Raw genomic sequence first — 18,477 nt, 5'->3', positions numbered from 1 at the left:
ACTATGCTGGGCAGGTAGATCCCAGTCTTCTGTCCAGATTTTCTGGTCCCCTCCCCAAAGCGAAAAGGATACATCTTGCTGCAGAAGCACATGAGGGTCTGTGGCCCCACCCCCACCCCGAAGTGCTACCCTGCTTTTTCTCCTCCACTCCAGCCAGGCCAAGCATAATGCACTTGCACCTCTGGACCTGAAGCTATCTGCCAGCTCCCTTCCAGGATAATTCCGGGAAAGCAGGGTTGGGTCTCAGTCCCCTCGCACTGCGCGCTGGGAGTGCAGTACAGTCCAGGTCCAGAAGGCGGGCCCTGGGAAAAGCGGGATTGAATAGGCAGGCGTGCGGGAGCCAGAACCCAGAACTCAAAAGGGTACCAAAGCTCGTATCCTTTTTCCACCCAGAAATAACCCCAGGCTTTCAATTTGATGTCACCTAGGTTTCGAGCAAATGTTCTACTTCCTGCCAGAGGTCACCCTCCCACCCCCGTCTCCCAGAGGCCCCGCCCCCTCACTTGCTGACCCTCGTGCTGGACCACTCCCTAAGGACGCCACGCCCAGAAGCCACGCCCACCGAGGACGTCCCAGCCTTGTTCCCGGACAGGCGTGACTCCAGCCTGCCTTCACTCGCTCTGCCTTTCTCTCCTGCACGCGGCTATGGCGGAACCTGAATTGCAGCTGGTGGCGCGACGCATCCGCAGTTTCCCCGACTTCCCCATCCCCGGCGTGCTGTTCAGGTGAGGTCACGAGCCCGCGAGGCGTTGGCGCCCTGCGCTCGGCTCCCGGCGCAGGCGCGTGGGCAGTCGTGGGGGGATCTTGCTGGGCCTCCGCCCCCACTTCGCCTACCTTGTTCCTAGAGATATCTCGCCCCTCCTGAAAGACCCCGACTCCTTCCGAGCTTCCATCCACCTCCTGGCCAGTCACCTTAAGTCTACGCATGGCGGCAAGATCGACTACATCGCAGGCGAGTGGCCAGGCTAGGCCGTGCTGGTCCCCCACTGTCCAAGCTTCCCTCCGTCTTCCCTCCACCCCTCTTTCTTCAACCCCTGACCCTCCTTTAGCACTCTGTTCTTACCTGCCTTAAAATCTTGTTGACCCTGGATGATTACTGCGTCTCCCACCCCTGCTAGGTCCTCTGACCTCAGTCCTCAGTGTCTGTTTCTATTAGAGATGGACTCTGCTCTGTCCCTGTTCAGGACCAGACCTTCCTCTTTTAGGACGCGAGGTTGAGCAGCCTGACAGCAGGACTGTAAGGAGCATTTGTGTGCTTTGAGAACGTTGAAGAAGGCCTTGAAACCTCCAAATGGGCAGCCTTGCTAGGGGTCGTCACTTGCTAGCTCATAGGATGAGCTAGATGCTAAAAATGCCTAGCCTTGCAACAGATGGGGGCGTGCCTGGACAGGCTTAGAGTCTTGGTAGCCTCAGGGACTGCTTATCCCTCAGGACTATACCGGAGTATCTCTCCTACACAGTCTTGTGCTAAACACTTGTTGTGTACCGGGCTCCATGCTTGGGCTTCAGAAACACCCTAGGATCGCTGAATGTCCACCAGGGGAGTCAGACCTATCCCAGATGGTGAGAACTCCTGACAAGTACTCAGAGATCATAGTGCAACAGTACTCAGGCTTCCCCGGAGGTGACCCATCTTGGACCCTGTACTACAGATAAAGTGCTCCTGGGTCGATGCTGTATTTGAGAGGTGGCAAACGGGGTGGTGGCGGTACACGCCTTTAATCCCAGCAGGCAGATCTCTGAGTTCAAGGCGAGCCTGATCTACAGAGCCAAGTTCCAGGACAGGCTCCAAAGCTACAGAAGAACCCTGTCTCAAAAAAAGAAAGAAAAAAAAAAAAAGAGGTGGCAAAAGCATAGGTGTCGCTGAGCTAGCCTGAGCTATACAGAAGGCAGATAACACCCCCAAGGCTAAGAAGCTACCCAGCACCCATCAGCGCCTTCTAGCTATAGCTAGTAAGACCTAGTATTCCTGGCCAGTACTGTTCTCTCAATTCTAGGTCTCTTGGAACCCCATACCACTCAGCTCCAACAACACTCCTCTCTCGCCCTAACAGGCCTGGACTCCAGGGGCTTCCTGTTTGGCCCCTCCCTAGCTCAGGAGCTGGGCCTGGGCTGTGTGCTCATCCGGAAGCGTGGGAAACTGCCGGGCCCCACAGTGTCAGCCTCCTATGCCCTGGAGTATGGCAAGGTAGGTGGGTAGCTGTCTAGGAGTCAATGTGGGCAAGTTTGAAACCTGGTTTATACCACCAGGAAACATGGCTAGGGGTGGTGGTCACTTGTTAACTCCTAGACTCTATTTCTTGTCTGCAGGCTGAGCTGGAAATCCAGAAAGACGCCTTAGAACCTGGGCAGAGGGTGGTTGTTGTAGACGATCTCCTGGCCACTGGAGGTGAGAGCCACCGGTTTCAAAGGGACAAGCTCTGTCCGGGATGCTGACTCAGCAAAGAGCCTTACTACCTTCTCTTCCCTTGTCCCTTCACCCCAGGAACCATGCGAGCTGCCTGTGAACTGCTGGGCCAGCTACGGGCTGAGGTGGTGGAGTGTGTGAGCCTGGTGGAACTGACTTCGCTGAAGGGCAGAGAGAAGCTAGGGCCAGTGCCATTCTTCTCTCTCCTCCAATATGAGTGACAGATGGTGGAATAGTTGCCGCACCCCTGCCCCCAGCACCTATGGCCGGACAATGGCCCAGGACTGTGGCTCAGCCTCGCCACCTAAGTGACCTTCGTGAGCCACCAGCTGCCCTTCCTGTGACTGTTCACTTTGCTGGTCAGCTGGTCACCATGCTGAGTCCTAGAGCAGAGCTACTGCAGGCTACAACACAGCAAAATTAATAAACAGTCTGGTACATATGGTTCTTCCTGTCATCTTGCTGCACAGATGGATCACATTCCACAGCTGCCTGGCAACTCCAGCCCAGTCCAAGGCAGAGGGACAATACCTGCTCTAATCCCAGGCAATCTGTAGTAGGAACGGACACTGCCACAGAAACGGAAATTGGAAGTCTCTGTATCCTCCCACCCCCAGCAAAGGGTGACTGGGGGGCGGGGGGCAGGTGGTGGCTGTCACTTTGTGGACCTCCTCAAAACAGGTGGAAACCAGCTCTATATAGAAGCTACAGCCTCTGGAAAGTTTTCTGGGCTTTTAGGACCAAAATGGAGAGAGTGGACCAAGGACATAGTCCAGTCACTACCTATTTAAAATCCTATTTTGAGGCCAGGTGGTGGTGGCGCCCACCTTTAATCCCAGCACTTGGGAGGTGGAGGCAGGTGGATCTCTGTGAGTTCCATGACAGAGGTGTTACACAGAGAAACCCTGTCTATTCTGTTGAGCACCAATACCAGGTTTGTGGGTGTGCTGGGGTGACAGAACTAGCCTTGCGTGTGCTAGGCAGGCACTCTGCCACTGATCACCCCCAGAAGATTGTTCTCACCCAGATTTTTACTAGCCTGGCCTTGCTAGTCACAGAAGAAAACATTGCACCACAGTGGGCATCATTTAAAGGTATTTTATGGTGACCTGTTTAGTTTGATCTTGATAGTACTTTTATTTAAATATTACATGACCATAAGTCACATCCAAGGCTATAGGTATAGAAGGTAAAAAAAAAAAAAAAACCCAATCTTCATTTTCATAAAAATTTTGGCCTCAAAAGCTATAAAATTATTTTTATTATATACAGAAGGCCCAATTTCACTCTGCCATTCAAAGCTCAACTGTCCTTGTGAAATCTGGCCAAAGTCCAGGTTTTCCGTGTGGGTCTTAAGGCTCTAAGCAAGACAGCAGCTTCCATGAGCACAGAGGAGCAGGCTAGGCTGGCCTAGGGCTCCCACCTGGACCGACAGTACCTGAACTAGCCGCGTAGTTTGTGGGATGGACAGACATCCAACATCCTCTGTTCTCACAGCCTACTTCCCCAGCAACTACAAAGCTGGCTCTGGGGTACCCCAAAGCCGCTGTATGAAATCCATGGGCACAAGCGCTGCCCATTCTGGCGGTATGCCCGTGACACGGGGAGGGGTGCTCCAGTGCGTTGTTCTGATCAAGAGAACAGACCGTCAGGCGAAGAACTCAGTCACAGCCCTTCAGTGTGGACACGGTGGGTCAGTCTCGCAGTAAGGCCAGCTAGGTCAGCAGCTTTGTCCAGCTTGATGTAAGTGTCCGTGCGAATGCGATGCAGGCTGAGCCAGTCTGGCAGCAACTCGGCTAGGAGCAGCACGTGCTTCTCCATCTCCCCTGCAGAGTGCATTTGAGTTGAAGCACATGATCTGGATGACTTGCTCAGCTCACTTACCCAACCTGGTACCTTACACCCCTCAGCATAACCTTTCTCAAGGCTTAGCCACTGCTGTGTGCAGTGGATCCAAGCAGAGGCCTGGGGGACCCTGGGCACTGCTCTCAAGCACCAGGGGAATGAACAACAAGGGGAAGACACACATACTCCAAGCCTGGTGAGCAGGCCTGAAAAGCAGAGATGAGGCCCTAAGTGGCAGGATTGGGATTCCAACAAGTCCATGGCAAACCAAACTGTCTCTGGTCAGACATGGACCCAGTTCCTTGCCAAGAACACAGTGAGCATGACCACCCTCCCCCATCCTGCTCTGTACAAACCTGAGCTCAGGGCCGCTTGGCAACTGTCCACCATCCTTGCGCAGACCACCTCCATAGTGAGTGCTGGCTTGCGCTCAGACACAAAGACACCGCGCAACACCCGGGCTAGCTCTGGCAAGCGCTCTAACCGCTGCAGCCGAAGCTCCTGTTCCGGACACCGTGTCATCTGTGCCAGCTGTTTCTGGACCTCCTTGGCCCTTATCTGCATGAAGTGGGTCAGCAACAAATGGTTACCAAGGCCCGCTCTGGTCACCAAGGCCCCTACCCATTACCCAGGACTTACCCGCTCCAGCAAGGCCTGAGACACACCCTTCAGGGCACTGGGAGAGGCGGCTGGTGGGGTGGCTGGTGGAGTGGCTGGGAGTGCTGGACTAGAGGACCCAGGGCTACCAAGCTCAGCCGAGCGCAGGGCTAGGTTACTCAAGGCCCTCTCCATCTGCAGAGTAAGCACAGGTCAGATGTCACGAACAGTAACTTGTGAGGGGAAGCCCTCTGCTCTCTCCAGGCCAAGTTTCCAGCATATACACAGCCAGCTGAGCTGCTGCAGTGTGTGCGTATATGTGTCTGAGAGGGCCGGTGCACATCCTATTTCTGTGCCTTTAGCCGAGAAAGTAAGAAGGAACCCACCCAGAGGTACTCAGCTGTTACCTCCATACTCCCTGAAGGGATGAGATCAGAGGCTAGAGAGCCTCACCTTGGGTGACATCAAGTTGCGGGCTCGGGCCAACACCTCCTGGGCGGTGGTGAGCTTCTCTGTGACAGGAGGCTGGGGCAATTCGGCAGGTTCAATATCGGGCACTTCATCCACATTGAACCGCGGATGCCAGCGTGTCAGCTGGTCTTCAGGCACAGCCATGGGGGGGTTCAACGAGGCAAGGAAAGCCTGGGGGAAAGGAGAGCATTGGGCTACTCGATTCAGTCCCAGCTAGAAGCCCTTGCTCAGCCTTTCTGTGCCTCGGTACAGAGCCTGGTATAAAGAGGCGTGTTCACAGCATATAGACATTGTTTTGTTTTTTGTTTTTATTTTTCAAGACAGGGTTTCTCTGTAGCTTTGGAGCCTGTCCTGGAACTAGCTCTTATAGACCAGGCTGGCCTTGAACTCAAGAGATCCACCTGCCTCTGCCTCCCGAGTGCTGGGATTAAAGGGGCGCGCCACCACCGCCTGGCTAGGCATTGTTGACAATGACACTAGATCCCTCTCAGGGTCTCAAGGTAATCTGAGCTCTCCAGCTTTTGGGTTCCAAGCAGCTCTGCCCCAACTCCAGCCTATAGTGCAGAAGGTTATCAGCAATAAAATCAACCCTCCTTACATTTTAAGATAGCCACAGCCACAGCAAGGGATTAAGAGAAACCTTTGTATTTGCAGTCAAGACAGTCACTGAAGGGGGAGCAGGGCACTTATGGCCATGTCCTCTTACAGCAGGGACTGAGCACGCTCAATGGTTCCACAAACTCCAGCGCCCACCTTGTGATGCTCCTTGACTCGTTCCACCAGGTTCTGACGGAAGACCTGTCTGCGCTGCAAGAGGCATGTGGCTGTGAGCTGGGTGGCACCACCACCCTCTGCAAGAAGAAAACATGGTGAGCCCAGGCCTGTCCAACCGCCCACCTGATACCAACCATTTCACCCCCAAGCACAAGGTGAGCGAGCACACCCCGGGCCTCGCCAAAGACTCACCCTGTCCCAGCAAGGGTTCGATGGTGAGTTGGTAATCAGATCTCTTGATGTTGTCCTTGAAAGTGGGGACATTGCATTCCTGGCGAAAGCAATACGATGTGGGGTACACGGTTTTGATCTGGCCCACATTGCGCTCTTCGAAGCGCCTGCAGAAGAAAGAAGGCTGGGTCAGAAGGATCAAGCAGACTGGCATCAGACTTTGAGGGCAACCAAACCCCGTCTCCACACCACGCACTTGCGCATCATGTCCTGGACACCTTGTTTGACTTTAGCAAAGGTCACGGTCTCAGACCGATTGTGAAGCATGCTCACGATGGTATCCATGCTCCGGAACATCTCGGCCAACACTTGATACTTGTAGGGCAGGACAAGGCCAGGGGGGCCGGGCTGGGCCAGGGCATGGAAGCGCTGGTAGGCAGGGACTTTCTCGACACTGTAAATGGGAAGCAGTCTCGTTATGCCAACAAACCACACAATGTGACCCCCACCCCCACCACCAGACAACGAGATAGCAGAGCCAGAACCTCAGAACTCCCTATTTGCAAAGTCCTTGAGGATCTACTGCCGTCTGTGAGGACAGCGTCTGAAGGGGACAAGCAGCAGCCTGCTCCCCACACCAGCTCTGCCTCACCTGCCTGCCCAGCACACTCAGCTTGGAGAGACAGGCACAGCATCCACACTGCCCACAGTACTTAGAACGAGCCAGAGGCAGGAGTGACCATGTCCTTTTCAGGTGGGGGACAAGGACATAATGCCGGTGAAGAGTAGACTGGTGTATCTATGTCTAGACAATCTGGCTCTCAGCCCTGTAGGCACACTAATTGCCTCCCTGCAAGTCATGGCACCCAGGTTACCCACCCCGGTCCTACAGTGCCCCCCCCAACAGCCTGTCCTCCCCTGGACCTTGTGGCCCCCTAGGACTCACCATGGTTGCTCTGTGGGCTCCTTGGCATCTGATGTACAAGACTCCACAGCATTCTCCTGGACTCTGGCCCTCAGGGCCCGAGCCTGGGCCCCCAACTTACGTGCCCGCCTCAGGCAGGACTGGAGCTCAGAGAGAGAGTCCTTTGAGGGGACCTAGGGACACAGGCGCTGTTAGTTCTACCAGTTATTCATCATAGCCCTGCCCACAGCCCACCCTCAGCGCAGCCTCCTTACCTTGTCCTGCTGCTGAACTGTGGCAGAAAGGCCTGGAGCTTCTGAAACCGCGGTGCTCTTTATTCTCTTGACGGGAGATGGGTTTACTGGGGAGTCAGGGTCAGCTGGAGAGCTGGGGTCAGCTGGGGAACTGGGGCAGGAGTCCTGGTAATTAAGAAGCCACAGATTATTACACTGGAGTGGGGTTACCTGCTCAGCAGGAAGAGCACTGGCCTGAAGAACCAGGTCATCTCAGTTCACCAGACCCTGAGGGCTGGAGCCAGGCTGGGGGGGGAGGGGGGTGTCTGTCATCTGAGGCGTCTGATGACACAGGCAAGATCCACTTGGTCTGTTGGACCTCTTCTTCCTTGAAGCAACTTCGAGGCCTGGCTCTCTTGTGTTTTCTCTCCATTTCATTAGCTCCAGACCAATTCTTTGCGGAACACCCCCCCATCCCCCTGCCTGCTGCAATCTCCCAGCAAACCCAGGTCTGGTTCCCCTGGGGAGAGAAAGGAGTCCCCAGCATGCAAAGAGACTCTAATCCTCCTTCAGTCTTAGTTAGCATCCAGTCCCCTGCCTCAGTGCCCGATAGTCAGGGTTTTCTCTCCTAACCAGGGGTCCTCTGGGGTCCCACGCACGTCTCACCAGTCCAGGAAGCCGCAGCCTCCGGCGCGCGGGCGGCGCGGGGTGGTCGCTCCCGGATTCAGTGGAGGGACGGGCGCGCTTGCGGCTGCTGCTCCGGGTCAACTCGGTGGGCACAAGACCACTGGGGCTCGGGGTGAGACAGGCCGACTTGGCCCGCGGAGCGGTAAGGCCCGGGCGACGGCGAGCATAGAAATCGGTAACACGACTTTGCGCCATGGCGCCAAAATGCTAGTTCCCGCGGATTTCGCGCGGTTTTCGCGGCTTCTGCCTTGCCCCGCCCAGACGCGCGCATACTCCAGAGCATGCGCGCTAGGATATACCAAGACGCGCATGCGTCACGCCGGGCCACCTCCGGGACGCTGTTTGGGTTGAGTTAGGGCGCAATTAGGAGCGGCCCCAGGCTGGTGGACAGGAATGGGTTGGACTCTTGACCAGTGGCGGGCTGACGTACGGCGTGGCACATGCGCTGTCCGTCATTTACGCGCGCTAGCCTGGCTGTGGCGCGTACGGCTCTCACATCCACGTCGCGCGCAGCTCAAAGTGGGGCGGCTGCGAGCCAATGGCTCCTGGCCCGGCAAACAGGCTGTTGGATGAAAGAGGACGCTTCTGCTCCTGTTGATCACATTTGCAGAATAATAGTCTGGTCTCGCGTGCCAGCAGCGTAGCTGGACCTGAGTCACAAGCAACTGCTGAATACTTGGTTCCAGGCGCGCGATGAGTCTACCCAAGACGGCCCACGCAGCCGAGCAGGCTCCAAAAGCCTTTCTCTTGCCACATCCGGGCTATGGAGTGCAGAGGTCGGCTCTGGGAGGGGCTCCAGGGCAGGAAGCGGCCTAGAGGCGTGGGAAATCAGGAAGGCCACGCAGAAAAGACTGATTTCTTCAGTCACTGTCACTCAATGCTCCCCACACTCCTGGAGGAGCAAAGGTGGTTCCCTAGAAGGAGGGAGGACATAAAGAAAAGGACAGAGCAGAAGCAGGACCTGGGAGACCTTGGAGAGCTGTAAGGACATTGCACTGAAGGACAATTCCCAGGAGGCGGGGGCTTGTGCAGTCCAGAGCATCAGTCCAAAATGTATCTGCAGCCGTGGGATGAAGGACCTGGAGTAGTGAAGTTTTTGAGACTCGATGCTCACACCTCGTGAGTGTGGTATACCTTGGAGCCTCATAGCCAGCGTCCCTTCTGTATGTTTCTCAGCAGTCATAGTAACCACTCTGCATTTGTAAAGCCACCCCTGGAAAGTAGGCCTTTGGGATGACACAGCATTGGAGCCCCTCAGGAAATCTTGACTTGCCTCAGTGACAGGACAAAGCCAGCTGCCTCCTGGCCTCGGCTGATTAGATAAGTGACGCGTGGTTGAGCCAATCAGGTGTTCTCCTAGGATTAGCGCTGCTCTAGGGTAGAACCGCCTACCCTCCTGTGTGCCGGTGGCCTCTCTTACCGTTCTGTAGGGCATGCTGAGAACCAGCAAACAAGTACCTCCACAGGAAGCGCCAGGCACAGCAACTCCAGCTCGGGGTTTTGAAACAGTTTCCCTGTTTTGTTTTTGCAGTGATGAGGAAGGAAACCCAAGGCGTTATACGTACAAGACAACAGCACGCTACCCTCCGAACGGTGTCTTTGTCCATGAGGGATTTTTTTCTCTTTCTTCCTTTCTTTTTTTTCTTTCTGTTTTTGATTTTTCAAGATAGGGTTTCTGTGTGTAATAGCCCTGGCTGTCCTAGAACTCACTCTGTAGACCAGGCTGGCCTTGAACTCACTGAGATCTGCCTACTTCACACTCCTGCCACGCCCTTCCCACAATTGTGAACATTCAGGCTGGACCTTCAAACTGGGAGGCAAAACAAATCCTTAAGTTACTTTTATCAGGTACTTTGTCAAGGCCTCTTCCACTCCGTGGAGGCTTAATTAAAACATGTTCACAAAAATCAGTCAAAATTCCGAGCAGAGGCAGGCAGATCTCTGTGAGTTCAAGGCCAACCTGGTCTATAAAGTGAGTTCCAAGACAGCCAGGGCTGTTACACAGAAAAACTCAAAAAAGAAAAGAAAAAAAAAAATCAAAGTTGGGTATGATGGGAAGCAGAAGCTGGTGGATCTTTATGAGTTTGAGGCCAGTCTGGTCTAAATATTGGGTTCCGTGTCAGCCAAAGCTACATAGACTTTTTTTTTTGGAGACATTGTCTCTGTGTAACCCTGGCTGTCCAAGAGACCCATGAGGCTTGATTAAAGCCCCTTGAAAAGGAAGGAGTTTGTTTTTTTTATCCATGGTTTGATGGCAGGAAAAGCTTGGCTTCAGGAACAAGAGGCATCTGGGTGCAGCGAACCCCAGTCAAGAGAGACCAATGCTCAGCTTCCTTTCCTTGCTCAGGACGGTCTTCCCTCCTCAGTGAAGCCGTTATGGAACCATCCTCAGAGGCGCACCCAAAGAGCTGTGTCCTTGGTGATTCTAATTCCTGTTAAGTTGCTTTGTTGGATATTTTGTGGCGACAATGGAAAAATAACCATCACCACCACTTTCACCATTGTCATCAAGACCATCATCGCTCTTGTCACTGCCTGAGGCTGGTTAGAGTTGCCAAGGGGCCTCAGTATTGGTGACCATGGTGTTCTGGCCTTGCCTACCTTCCCTAGAACCCACTGTAGCTCCCTGAGACCTGCTCCCTGCCAAGATGCAACCTCAATACAGGCACAGGCTGAATGGTTGCAGGCTCTGCTCTTCTGCTGCATTCCGGAGTCATCTGTAAGAAACAATGACCAAGGGGCTGGAGAGACCGCTCAGCGGTTAAGAGCATTGCCTGCTCTTCCAAAGGTCCTGAGTTCAATTCCCAGCAACCACATGGTGGCTCACAACCATCTGTAATGAGGTTTGGTGCCCTCTTCTGGCCTTCAGGCATACACACAGACAGAATATTGTATACATAATAAAATAAATAAATATATATTTTTAAAAAAAAGAAACAATGATCAAGCGCAGCCATGCTGCAGCATTTCCCCGGCTCCGTATTCCTGTAATGCAAGAGAATGGCTGCTGTTCAGGTGTGCTGCACAGACAGCCCTGCTTCCTGTTGCTGGGATGGCTCAGAGCGCTTCTCTACATCATACCGACATGCACACTCCTCCCGTTTCCTCTCTGTCTACTGCTTTCCTCACAGGAAACCGTAGCTGATGCTGAGACAACGTGGAACCCCATGGAGATCTGCTGAAGGTCTGTGAGGTCACCTGCAGCCACCGAGGAGCTTCTTGTGGTCTTGGCTTTTACCTCGAGGTTTGTGGCCAAGCATAGAGAGGCAGCTTTCACCTTCAATGAAGGCATCTGGGGCTTAGCCAGGATCGATCTGTGCTCGACTCCCTGTCTGCCAAACAACCTTGGAATCCATTGTGGATGGACTAGAGCAGGGTTCATGGAGAAGATGCTACTGCCTGCCACAGGTTGCGTGACACTAGCAGTTTATTCTCCCTCTGAAACTCAGCCTTCAGGACCGGAGAGATGGCTCAGCGTTTAAGAGCACTGGCTGTTCTTCCAGAGGTCCTGAGTTCAATTCCTAGGAAACACATTGTGCCTCACAACCATCGGTAATGGGATCTGATTCCCTCTGCTGGTGTGTTCGAAAACAAGACAGGTCACTCATACATAAAATAAATATTAAAAAAATAATAATAAGCACTTGATCTCCTTGTCAGTACCAGGGTGCCTTGTCTTGCGGAACCGGAACCTGTTTCACAGCACAGTTGCTGCAAGAGCCCCGGGAGGATGAATTGAGAGCCTCATTTTATCTCAGTGATAAATCTCCTCACACTGGTTTCCAAAAGCACCAGATGGGGAGAGGGCTAGTCCTGCCTTTAGCCCTCTGAGCTTCTTTCTTGCTGCAGTGACCAAATGCCTTACAAAAGCATCTTAAGAGAGGAAGGATTTATCCAGCTCACAACTTCAGATTTCAGTCTATCCTGACACAGTGGGACCCCGAGAGGGAGCTGGTCACATTACATCCAAAGTCAAGCACAGAGAGCAAAGAATTAATGTATCCTAGTGCTCAGCCTGCTTCCTCTTCTTACACAGCCTATGAGCCCCTGCCGAGGGAATGGTGTTACCGGTAGTGGGTGGGTCTTCCAATGAACTTCAATTAATGTAACCAAGATTGCTCTTCATAGGCATGCCTAGCGGCCTGCCTCTCAGGTAGTTCTGCATTCTGTTAAGCTGACAAGTAACCATTGCCCTTCTTGTGTGGGCATCTAACTTTGCTCTGTTCAATAGAAATGCAATATGAGCGGTGTGGTTCCAAATTTTCTACTAGTACATTACAAAAAGTAAGAATCAGGTGGCAGTAATAGTGTCAAAGTTTTTGTTTTCGTATGAGTCTTTTGCCTGCTTGTATGTCTGTGTACCACATTTGTGCATTGCCAGGGGAAGCAGAAGACGTTGGATCCCTGGTACTGTAATTACAGATGGTGGTTGTGAGCTATCGTTTGGGTGCTGGAAATCAAAACTGGGTTCCCTGAAAGAGCAACCGGTATTCACTGGGCCATCTCTGTAGCACCAGGTTGCAATACTTGTAAGAGCCTAGTGGTGGTGGTGGTGCACACCTTTAGTCCCAGCAGAGGCTGATGAACATTTGAGGTCGAGGCCAGCCTGGTCTACCGAGTGGTTCTAGGACAGCCAGGCCTACCCAGAGAAACCCTGTCTCAAAAAAATAAAACATAAACAGTATTTATAAAATTAAGTTGTATCAGTTATGCCAAAATGTCTCTCAAAATAAATAAATAATTTATTATTTTATTTGTTTGAGACATGGTCTCTCTTCATAGGCCTGGCTGTCCTGGAACTCACTGTGTAGACCAAGTTGGCCTTGAACTCACACAGATTGACCTGCCTCGGCATCTGCCTCCAGAATGCTGGGATTAAGGGTGTACACCATCACTTTCAGTTTATTTATGTTTTCAAGAAAGGGTCTCACTATGTAGCTTTTGCTGTCCTGGAACTCACTATGTAGTCCAGGCTGGCCTCAAACTCACAAGAGATCTGCATACTTCTGGCATCCAAGTGCTAAGATTTAAGGCATGCACCACTCACTACACCTAGATAATAGAATTTTTTTTTTTAGTGAGACATTTAACATTTTCCTTTATTGCCGGGTGGTGGTGGCGCACGCCTTTAATCCCAACACTTGAGAGGCAGAGGCAGACAGATCTCTGTGAGTTTGAGGCCAGTCTGGTCTACAAGAGCTAGTTCCAGGACAGGCTCCAAAAGCTACAGAGAAACCCTGGCTCGAAAAAAAAATTTTCCTTTATTATTGTCTGCCAAAATCATCTTGATCATCATCACCCTCACCGCCATTACCATCCTCATCATCAGCATCACCATCGTCACCATCATCAGGATTTCCTGATTGTGCTTATAGCTCCATCTCTATTGGTTGAACAACCTCAGCTAGGATGCTGCACTCTCAGCACTCGACTCCTCTGTTGTACCCTGTCTTTAAAACAGAGCTGCAAAGCTTGGTGGAAGTAGGGCATGATGAGAAGCCTAGCCTCTGTCAGCAGGAAGTGACTTATGGGTGTCAGCCTAGATAGCAACCCACCCTGACCACAGTGGAGCTGTACAAGCTCCATGGACACAGCTTCCCCACTAGCTGCACTGTCGGCTAACAGAACCAACTATGCCACAGGGCCCTGAGTCTACAGCCTGGTCAATTTGGTGGAAGGTCACATAGTTATGGACTTGGTGCAACAATTGAATTTTGGGGCTCTGGGTGCAGCTGCTCTGCTTTAGGACCACTGGTCAACTGGACTAAGGTACCCACTGTCTCTCATCTGTCTGCTACCCTCCACTGCCTTCTGATGACCATATTCTTAGCCCTCCTTCTTGGTGAAGGGTCTTTGAATTACTTATAAGAACTCAAGAGAAACTGCCTGGAACTGTCTGAATAACTCAATAAAGCTCTGGCTTTGAGTTCCTCCGATATTCCCCCAAACAACAGAGCTTCTAGGAGGAAGCCAGGGCCTGAGTGTGGTAAGACAAACAGGTTCATTATGAGGTCTTTTCCCCTGCACCCTTTCCAACAGACACTTCTGGGTGTCTGTTGCTTTGCGGCTCCTCTACCCAAGCCTTCATTGTCCCTGGAGGAAGAGCAGAAGCTCCCAGAGGCCTGGAAGACCTCACAGAGCATCTCCTTACAGGACCACTTTAAGTGCCCCAGCAAGTCTAAATGGCCAGCTTCCTCTGGGAAGCTGTTTAAGATCTATTACATTATGGGAAACTCCCATGGATCCCCTGGCTCCTAGAACATTCCAGATCATACAAGGCGCTTAGTTTCCTGTTTCTGGCAGGGAGTCTGCATGGGTCTGGGAGCTGAAGGGAAGCTAATGTAGTTATCTGGAAAAGCCCACAACATTTGTATCACAGGTGGATGGCATTTCAGATAAGGAGGCTGAGGCAGGAGGATTACCTCAAGTTTGAACTACGGTGTGAGACTCTTAACTCAAAAACCAAAAAACAACAACAACAAAAAAAGGGACTGGAGAGATGGCTCAGAGGTTAAGACCACTGACGGTTCTTCCAGAGGTCCTGGGTTTGATTCCCAGTAACCACATGGTGGCTCACAACCATCTATGAGATCTGGTGCCCTCTTCTGTCATGCAGGGATACAAGAAGGCAGAGCACTGTATACATACATAATAAATAAATAAATAAATCCTTAAAACAAAAAAAGGGTGGGGGGCCAGGCATTGATGGTATATGCCTTTAATCCCAGCACTCGGAAGGCAGAGGTTTGTGAATCTCTGAGTTCAAGGCCAACCTCATCTACAGAGCAAGTTCTAAGACAGTCAGGACTACATAGAAAAACCCTGTCTCAAAAAATAAAACAAAACCCCAAAACAAACCCGAGGTCAGATGTAGCATGTACAGGGCCTGCATGTGAAACTCAACCCCTTAGAAAACGTGCTCCCTGATTCCTCACTAGGCCAACTGTAAGCCTGTGTAGGCTTCCTCTTGGGCAGTGCTGAAGAACAGAACCCACCCACCGTTAGGAACGGTGACAAATATGATGTGCCAAGGTGACAGGCGAGGAGACCTGGGGAAAGGAGAACAGTATCTTGGCTGGGGCCCTTGAGCTTTGAAGATGCGTAGCTGGACTGTGACCTTTAGTAGCCTTCGAAGAAGTCCTGTCTGTGGTAAGAAGAGACAGACACACTACAGGGAAAGAGGAAGGTCCCAGGCCCTGGGAGGGAAATAAACAGGCAGATGGCAGAAGGTAGAAGTCATGGTGCCACCCTGAGAACACAGTCCAGTCTTCCAGCAGTCCATCCCCGACCTGGAATCTAGGAGGGAATTCTCAGCATTCCTGCACCAAGCCGTGCCTGAGAGATTGCTGAGAGGGTGTCTACGTTTCCCCTTGACTTGGTCCAGCCCTCGGATGTGCTCCCTGCACAAGGAGGTGATGGAGTCTGCCGGGGACTTGATCTCTCAGTGACCTGTCTAAAGGGCCAGCACAGGGCTGTGGCAATGGGCGTTCCCTGAGCCGGTCTTTCTTCAGCAGGGAAACCTTCACAGCCAGCAGCAGTGAGGCATACCGGCTGTTGGCAGAGGTGCTGACAGAGGCACTGGGCCTGCTGACTGACAGCCCTGTTTTTCCCGACAGTAACGAACACACCATAATTAAAGACCAGCCCAGAGAAAGGGCTCACAGAACCCAGAGGTGAGGGAGGTCCTGAGGGAGAGTGGCAGGCCACAGAGTGAGCGTTGAGCCTGCAGGGACCCTGGCTTGACATCTGTTTTTCCCTTTCTCAGCAACTGCTGTGGTAGGTGAATGATACAAGTGAGGCCATGGCTGCTCCTAGGTATGGTTGAGGAGAGGGTTTGTTGCAGATGTGGGGGCGAGAACAGCCGGAGGCGTCTGGAAGGGTCCAGACTGAACCAGGACAGCAGACCAACTGACCTGTGCCATTGGAGGAGATGGGGTGGGGCAGGAGGGAGACAAGGGTAGAGGTGAGAAGTGCTGAGAGAAGCCATGGGTAGGTACTAAGAGAGACTTGTCCCGGTTGTCCCGGGACTGTGTCAGGGACAGGACAGTGCACATGCACACCAATGGAAGCCAGGGATACACACGTGGCAGACCAACACTCTCCCACTGAGCTACACCCAAGCCAAGGGTTGGGGACTTTTCACCTGGAACACAAGGGAAGGAGGCAGAGCTGGAGTTAATCCAGCAAGGATTCTGCTGAGGCAGGTCCTTCAGGAAATAGTGTGAGAGGCAAGGAGGACCAAGCAGGACAGATAGGGCCCTAGAGGCTGGTCTTGGCTGGGTTATCTCCATGAAGCTGGGCACTCAGTTACACTCAAGGGTACCCTAAGGATCTGGCCACACCTCAGGATGTGGATATTTAGCCACAGTTGTCAAAGGGCAGCTATGCCCCATTGGAAGTGGACCTATGTGGGTACAAGTGTGTTCCAGCCACCTATTCTCCCTGCCAACAAAGAACTATAGCAGAAAGTAGGTATAGGAGGGTCATGATTAAGGTTGGGGTTGGTATGGACTCATTATTGTCTATGGGTACAAGGTGTGCAACTTGCTGGTTGGGGTCGGTGGTTAGCATTTGCCGAGGTGTCAAAGGCCCTGACCTTGTGATTCTCTTTGTTGGCCCTGGGCATACCAAGTCACTGAGATAGCCCGGGAGAGCTCAGATCTATGGTCGCCATGGTCACACCCAGGAAGTAGGGTGGTCACAGGGTTCATCCACCTTAGATGTCCATCTTAGATGTCCAGACATGGTGGTGAGTAGGGCAGCTAAGGGGCTTGCTCAGAAGTCGTTCAGAAGAATTAGGAGTTTGGGGATGGCATCCAGGTGGCTGTGTGGCAGAGGTAATCACGCTGGCTGCTCTCGGGTGTAACTGTGCAAGTGCACAGTAGTTAAACAGTAAAGACCGGTCATCCTGAGATCTGTAAGTACTGTTCATTGTCACCTGTAAGGACAGGAGTGACATAATCAATCAGCAGTCAGGCCCTGGATGCCCAAGTCCTTACCTCTCACCTCTGCTCCTGACCTGGGGGGCCTGGGGGGCAAGAGGAGGGGGCTATCCTCACCAGTATGGGTGTGCTTCCTGCCTTTTCCTGAGAAACAGGTAACTTTTCTTTCCCTGGGGTTAGGAGACATCCGGGCACCCTCGGCCTGAAGAAAGCCAGGTCATGAAGGGATAGGACAGGCTTCCAGAGTGGGGACAGGCCTTCCTTTGTAACCCCCTCCAGGAGCTTCCGGAAAAGGAGGAAGGGGATGAGTTCATGAGCAGTTCCACCCCTGCACAGGGCCCCGCCTCCACACCCAGCTGTGGGCAGGAAAAGGCTGAGTGGCAGGGATGGCCAAGTCTACACATAGGCCTGCCCCTCCCCTCCTGGCTCTGATCAGGCCCTGGAAGAAGCCATGCTGTGGCCCTCCAAGGGCCAGGATGGGGGAACCAGACCTTAAGGGGAGGGGGTGGGAGCTAGGAACACTTATCAGGGCTGGAGAGCAGGTGGTAGACCTGGCAGCTCTGTTTCTTGCTAATTTTCAATGTTAGCATAGTTGGAAGGCCGGCTCCCTCCCTGGGAGAGCCACTCAGCTGCTGTGCGATGGTTCAGAGCCATGGAGGACTGGACAGAGGTTGTTAGTTAAGCTCTCTGAGGCCTGTTTAGAAACAGCTTCACTGAGACATTTGTGTAGTGCAGTGCAGTTCTGGACTTGGGTCTGGGCCATCAGCCTCTGGTTGGTTTGGGCTTGTCCCTCCAAAATCCCCAGTCCTGATCTGGTTTCACTGCCTAGATGGGTTAATATAACCGCAGACATCCTTCGGATGCCGAACTCATTTGGAAAATGCTGATGACTAATCTGGCTGCCTTCCCCCATCTTCCTCACGTGAGTGTGGGCTGAACACTTGCCCCTGCCCCCACCCCACTCCTATTAGTAATTTGCCAGAGACTCCTGGCCACAAGCCCCACTGGCATGCTTCCCAGAGGGGTCTCCACTACCAACTTTATTTTTCGAAAACATCTCTTTGATGTGTGTGTATTTATATGTCTGCATATGTATGTGTGTGTGTGTGTGTGTGTGGTTGTGGTACAGTATGTATGGTGAAGTCGGAGGACAACTTTTTTTCTTCTTTTGGTTTTTTGAGACAGAGTTTCTCTGTGTAGCTTTGGAGTCTGTCCTAGAACTCTCTTTGCAGATCCAGGCTGGCCTTGAACTCACAGAGGTTCACCTGCCTCTACTTCCCAAGTACTGGGATCCCTAGTGCTGGAATTAAAGGCTAATGCCACCACTGACCAGCTCCAGCTTTTTAACACACACACATATATGTTAACACATATGTTATATATGATATATTACATATAATCACACAAATATACATACATATATATATATTTTTTTTTGATACAGGG

General features: G+C 52.4%; 2 protein-coding genes and 1 long non-coding RNA gene across 3 annotated transcripts; 2 read left to right on the top strand and 1 right to left on the bottom strand.

The window, feature by feature from the left end:
* The first annotated feature begins 559 nt into the window (after nucleotides 1-559).
* On the top strand, nucleotides 560-2,847 carry Aprt (adenine phosphoribosyltransferase). The gene is made up of 5 exons (XM_048437468.3): nucleotides 560-725; nucleotides 846-952; nucleotides 2,055-2,188; nucleotides 2,311-2,389; nucleotides 2,486-2,847. Exons 1-5 carry the CDS (start codon nucleotides 646-648, stop codon nucleotides 2,626-2,628), a joined length of 543 nt encoding a protein of 180 aa, XP_048293425.3. The 5' UTR covers nucleotides 560-645; the 3' UTR covers nucleotides 2,629-2,847.
* Nucleotides 2,848-3,490: 643 nt separating this feature from the next.
* Nucleotides 3,491-8,427, bottom strand: Cdt1 (chromatin licensing and DNA replication factor 1). The gene is made up of 10 exons (XM_048437466.3): nucleotides 8,069-8,427; nucleotides 7,445-7,588; nucleotides 7,212-7,363; nucleotides 6,522-6,719; nucleotides 6,287-6,432; nucleotides 6,074-6,171; nucleotides 5,303-5,491; nucleotides 4,892-5,044; nucleotides 4,609-4,810; nucleotides 3,491-4,233 (listed from the first exon to the last, which is right to left on the bottom strand). The coding sequence occupies exons 1-10, from the start codon at nucleotides 8,282-8,284 to the stop codon at nucleotides 4,073-4,075; spliced, it is 1,659 nt and encodes a 552-aa protein (XP_048293423.1). The 5' UTR covers nucleotides 8,285-8,427; the 3' UTR covers nucleotides 3,491-4,072.
* A 13-nt stretch (nucleotides 8,428-8,440) lies between these two features.
* LOC148118547 (uncharacterized) lies at nucleotides 8,441-11,737 on the top strand. Its single transcript, XR_015736015.1, has 2 exons — nucleotides 8,441-9,070; nucleotides 9,621-11,737. It is a non-coding gene; the product is annotated as an uncharacterized LOC148118547 (long non-coding RNA).
* Nucleotides 11,738-18,477: the final 6,740 nt, after the last annotated feature.

This window comes from Myodes glareolus, chromosome 22 (assembly GCF_982192425.1).
Source record: "Myodes glareolus chromosome 22, mMyoGla1.1, whole genome shotgun sequence".
Lineage (NCBI taxonomy): Eukaryota > Metazoa > Chordata > Mammalia > Rodentia > Cricetidae > Myodes > Myodes glareolus.
This window is presented reverse-complemented; position numbering and strand designations above follow the sequence as displayed.

What these genes read in the sequence shown, in the direction of transcription:
- Aprt (XM_048437468.3), top strand. Translation starts at nt 646, where the DNA reads ATGGCGGAACCTGAATTGCAGCTGGTGGCGCGACGCATCCGCAGTTTC. An exon ending in ATCCCCGGCGTGCTGTTCAG is followed by an intron (nt 726 to 845) that starts GTGAGGTCACGA and finishes CCTTGTTCCTAG; the next exon opens with AGATATCTCGCCCCTCCTGA. An exon ending in CGATCTCCTGGCCACTGGAG is followed by an intron (nt 2,390 to 2,485) that starts GTGAGAGCCACC and finishes CCTTCACCCCAG; the next exon opens with GAACCATGCGAGCTGCCTGT.
- Cdt1 (XM_048437466.3), bottom strand. Translation starts at nt 8,284, where the DNA reads ATGGCGCAAAGTCGTGTTACCGATTTCTATGCTCGCCGTCGCCCGGGC. An exon ending in CAGTTCAGCAGCAGGACAAG is followed by an intron (nt 7,364 to 7,444) that starts GTAAGGAGGCTG and finishes CTGTGTCCCTAG; the next exon opens with GTCCCCTCAAAGGACTCTCT. An exon ending in GAGCCCACAGAGCAACCATG is followed by an intron (nt 6,720 to 7,211) that starts GTGAGTCCTAGG and finishes TCCCATTTACAG; the next exon opens with TGTCGAGAAAGTCCCTGCCT.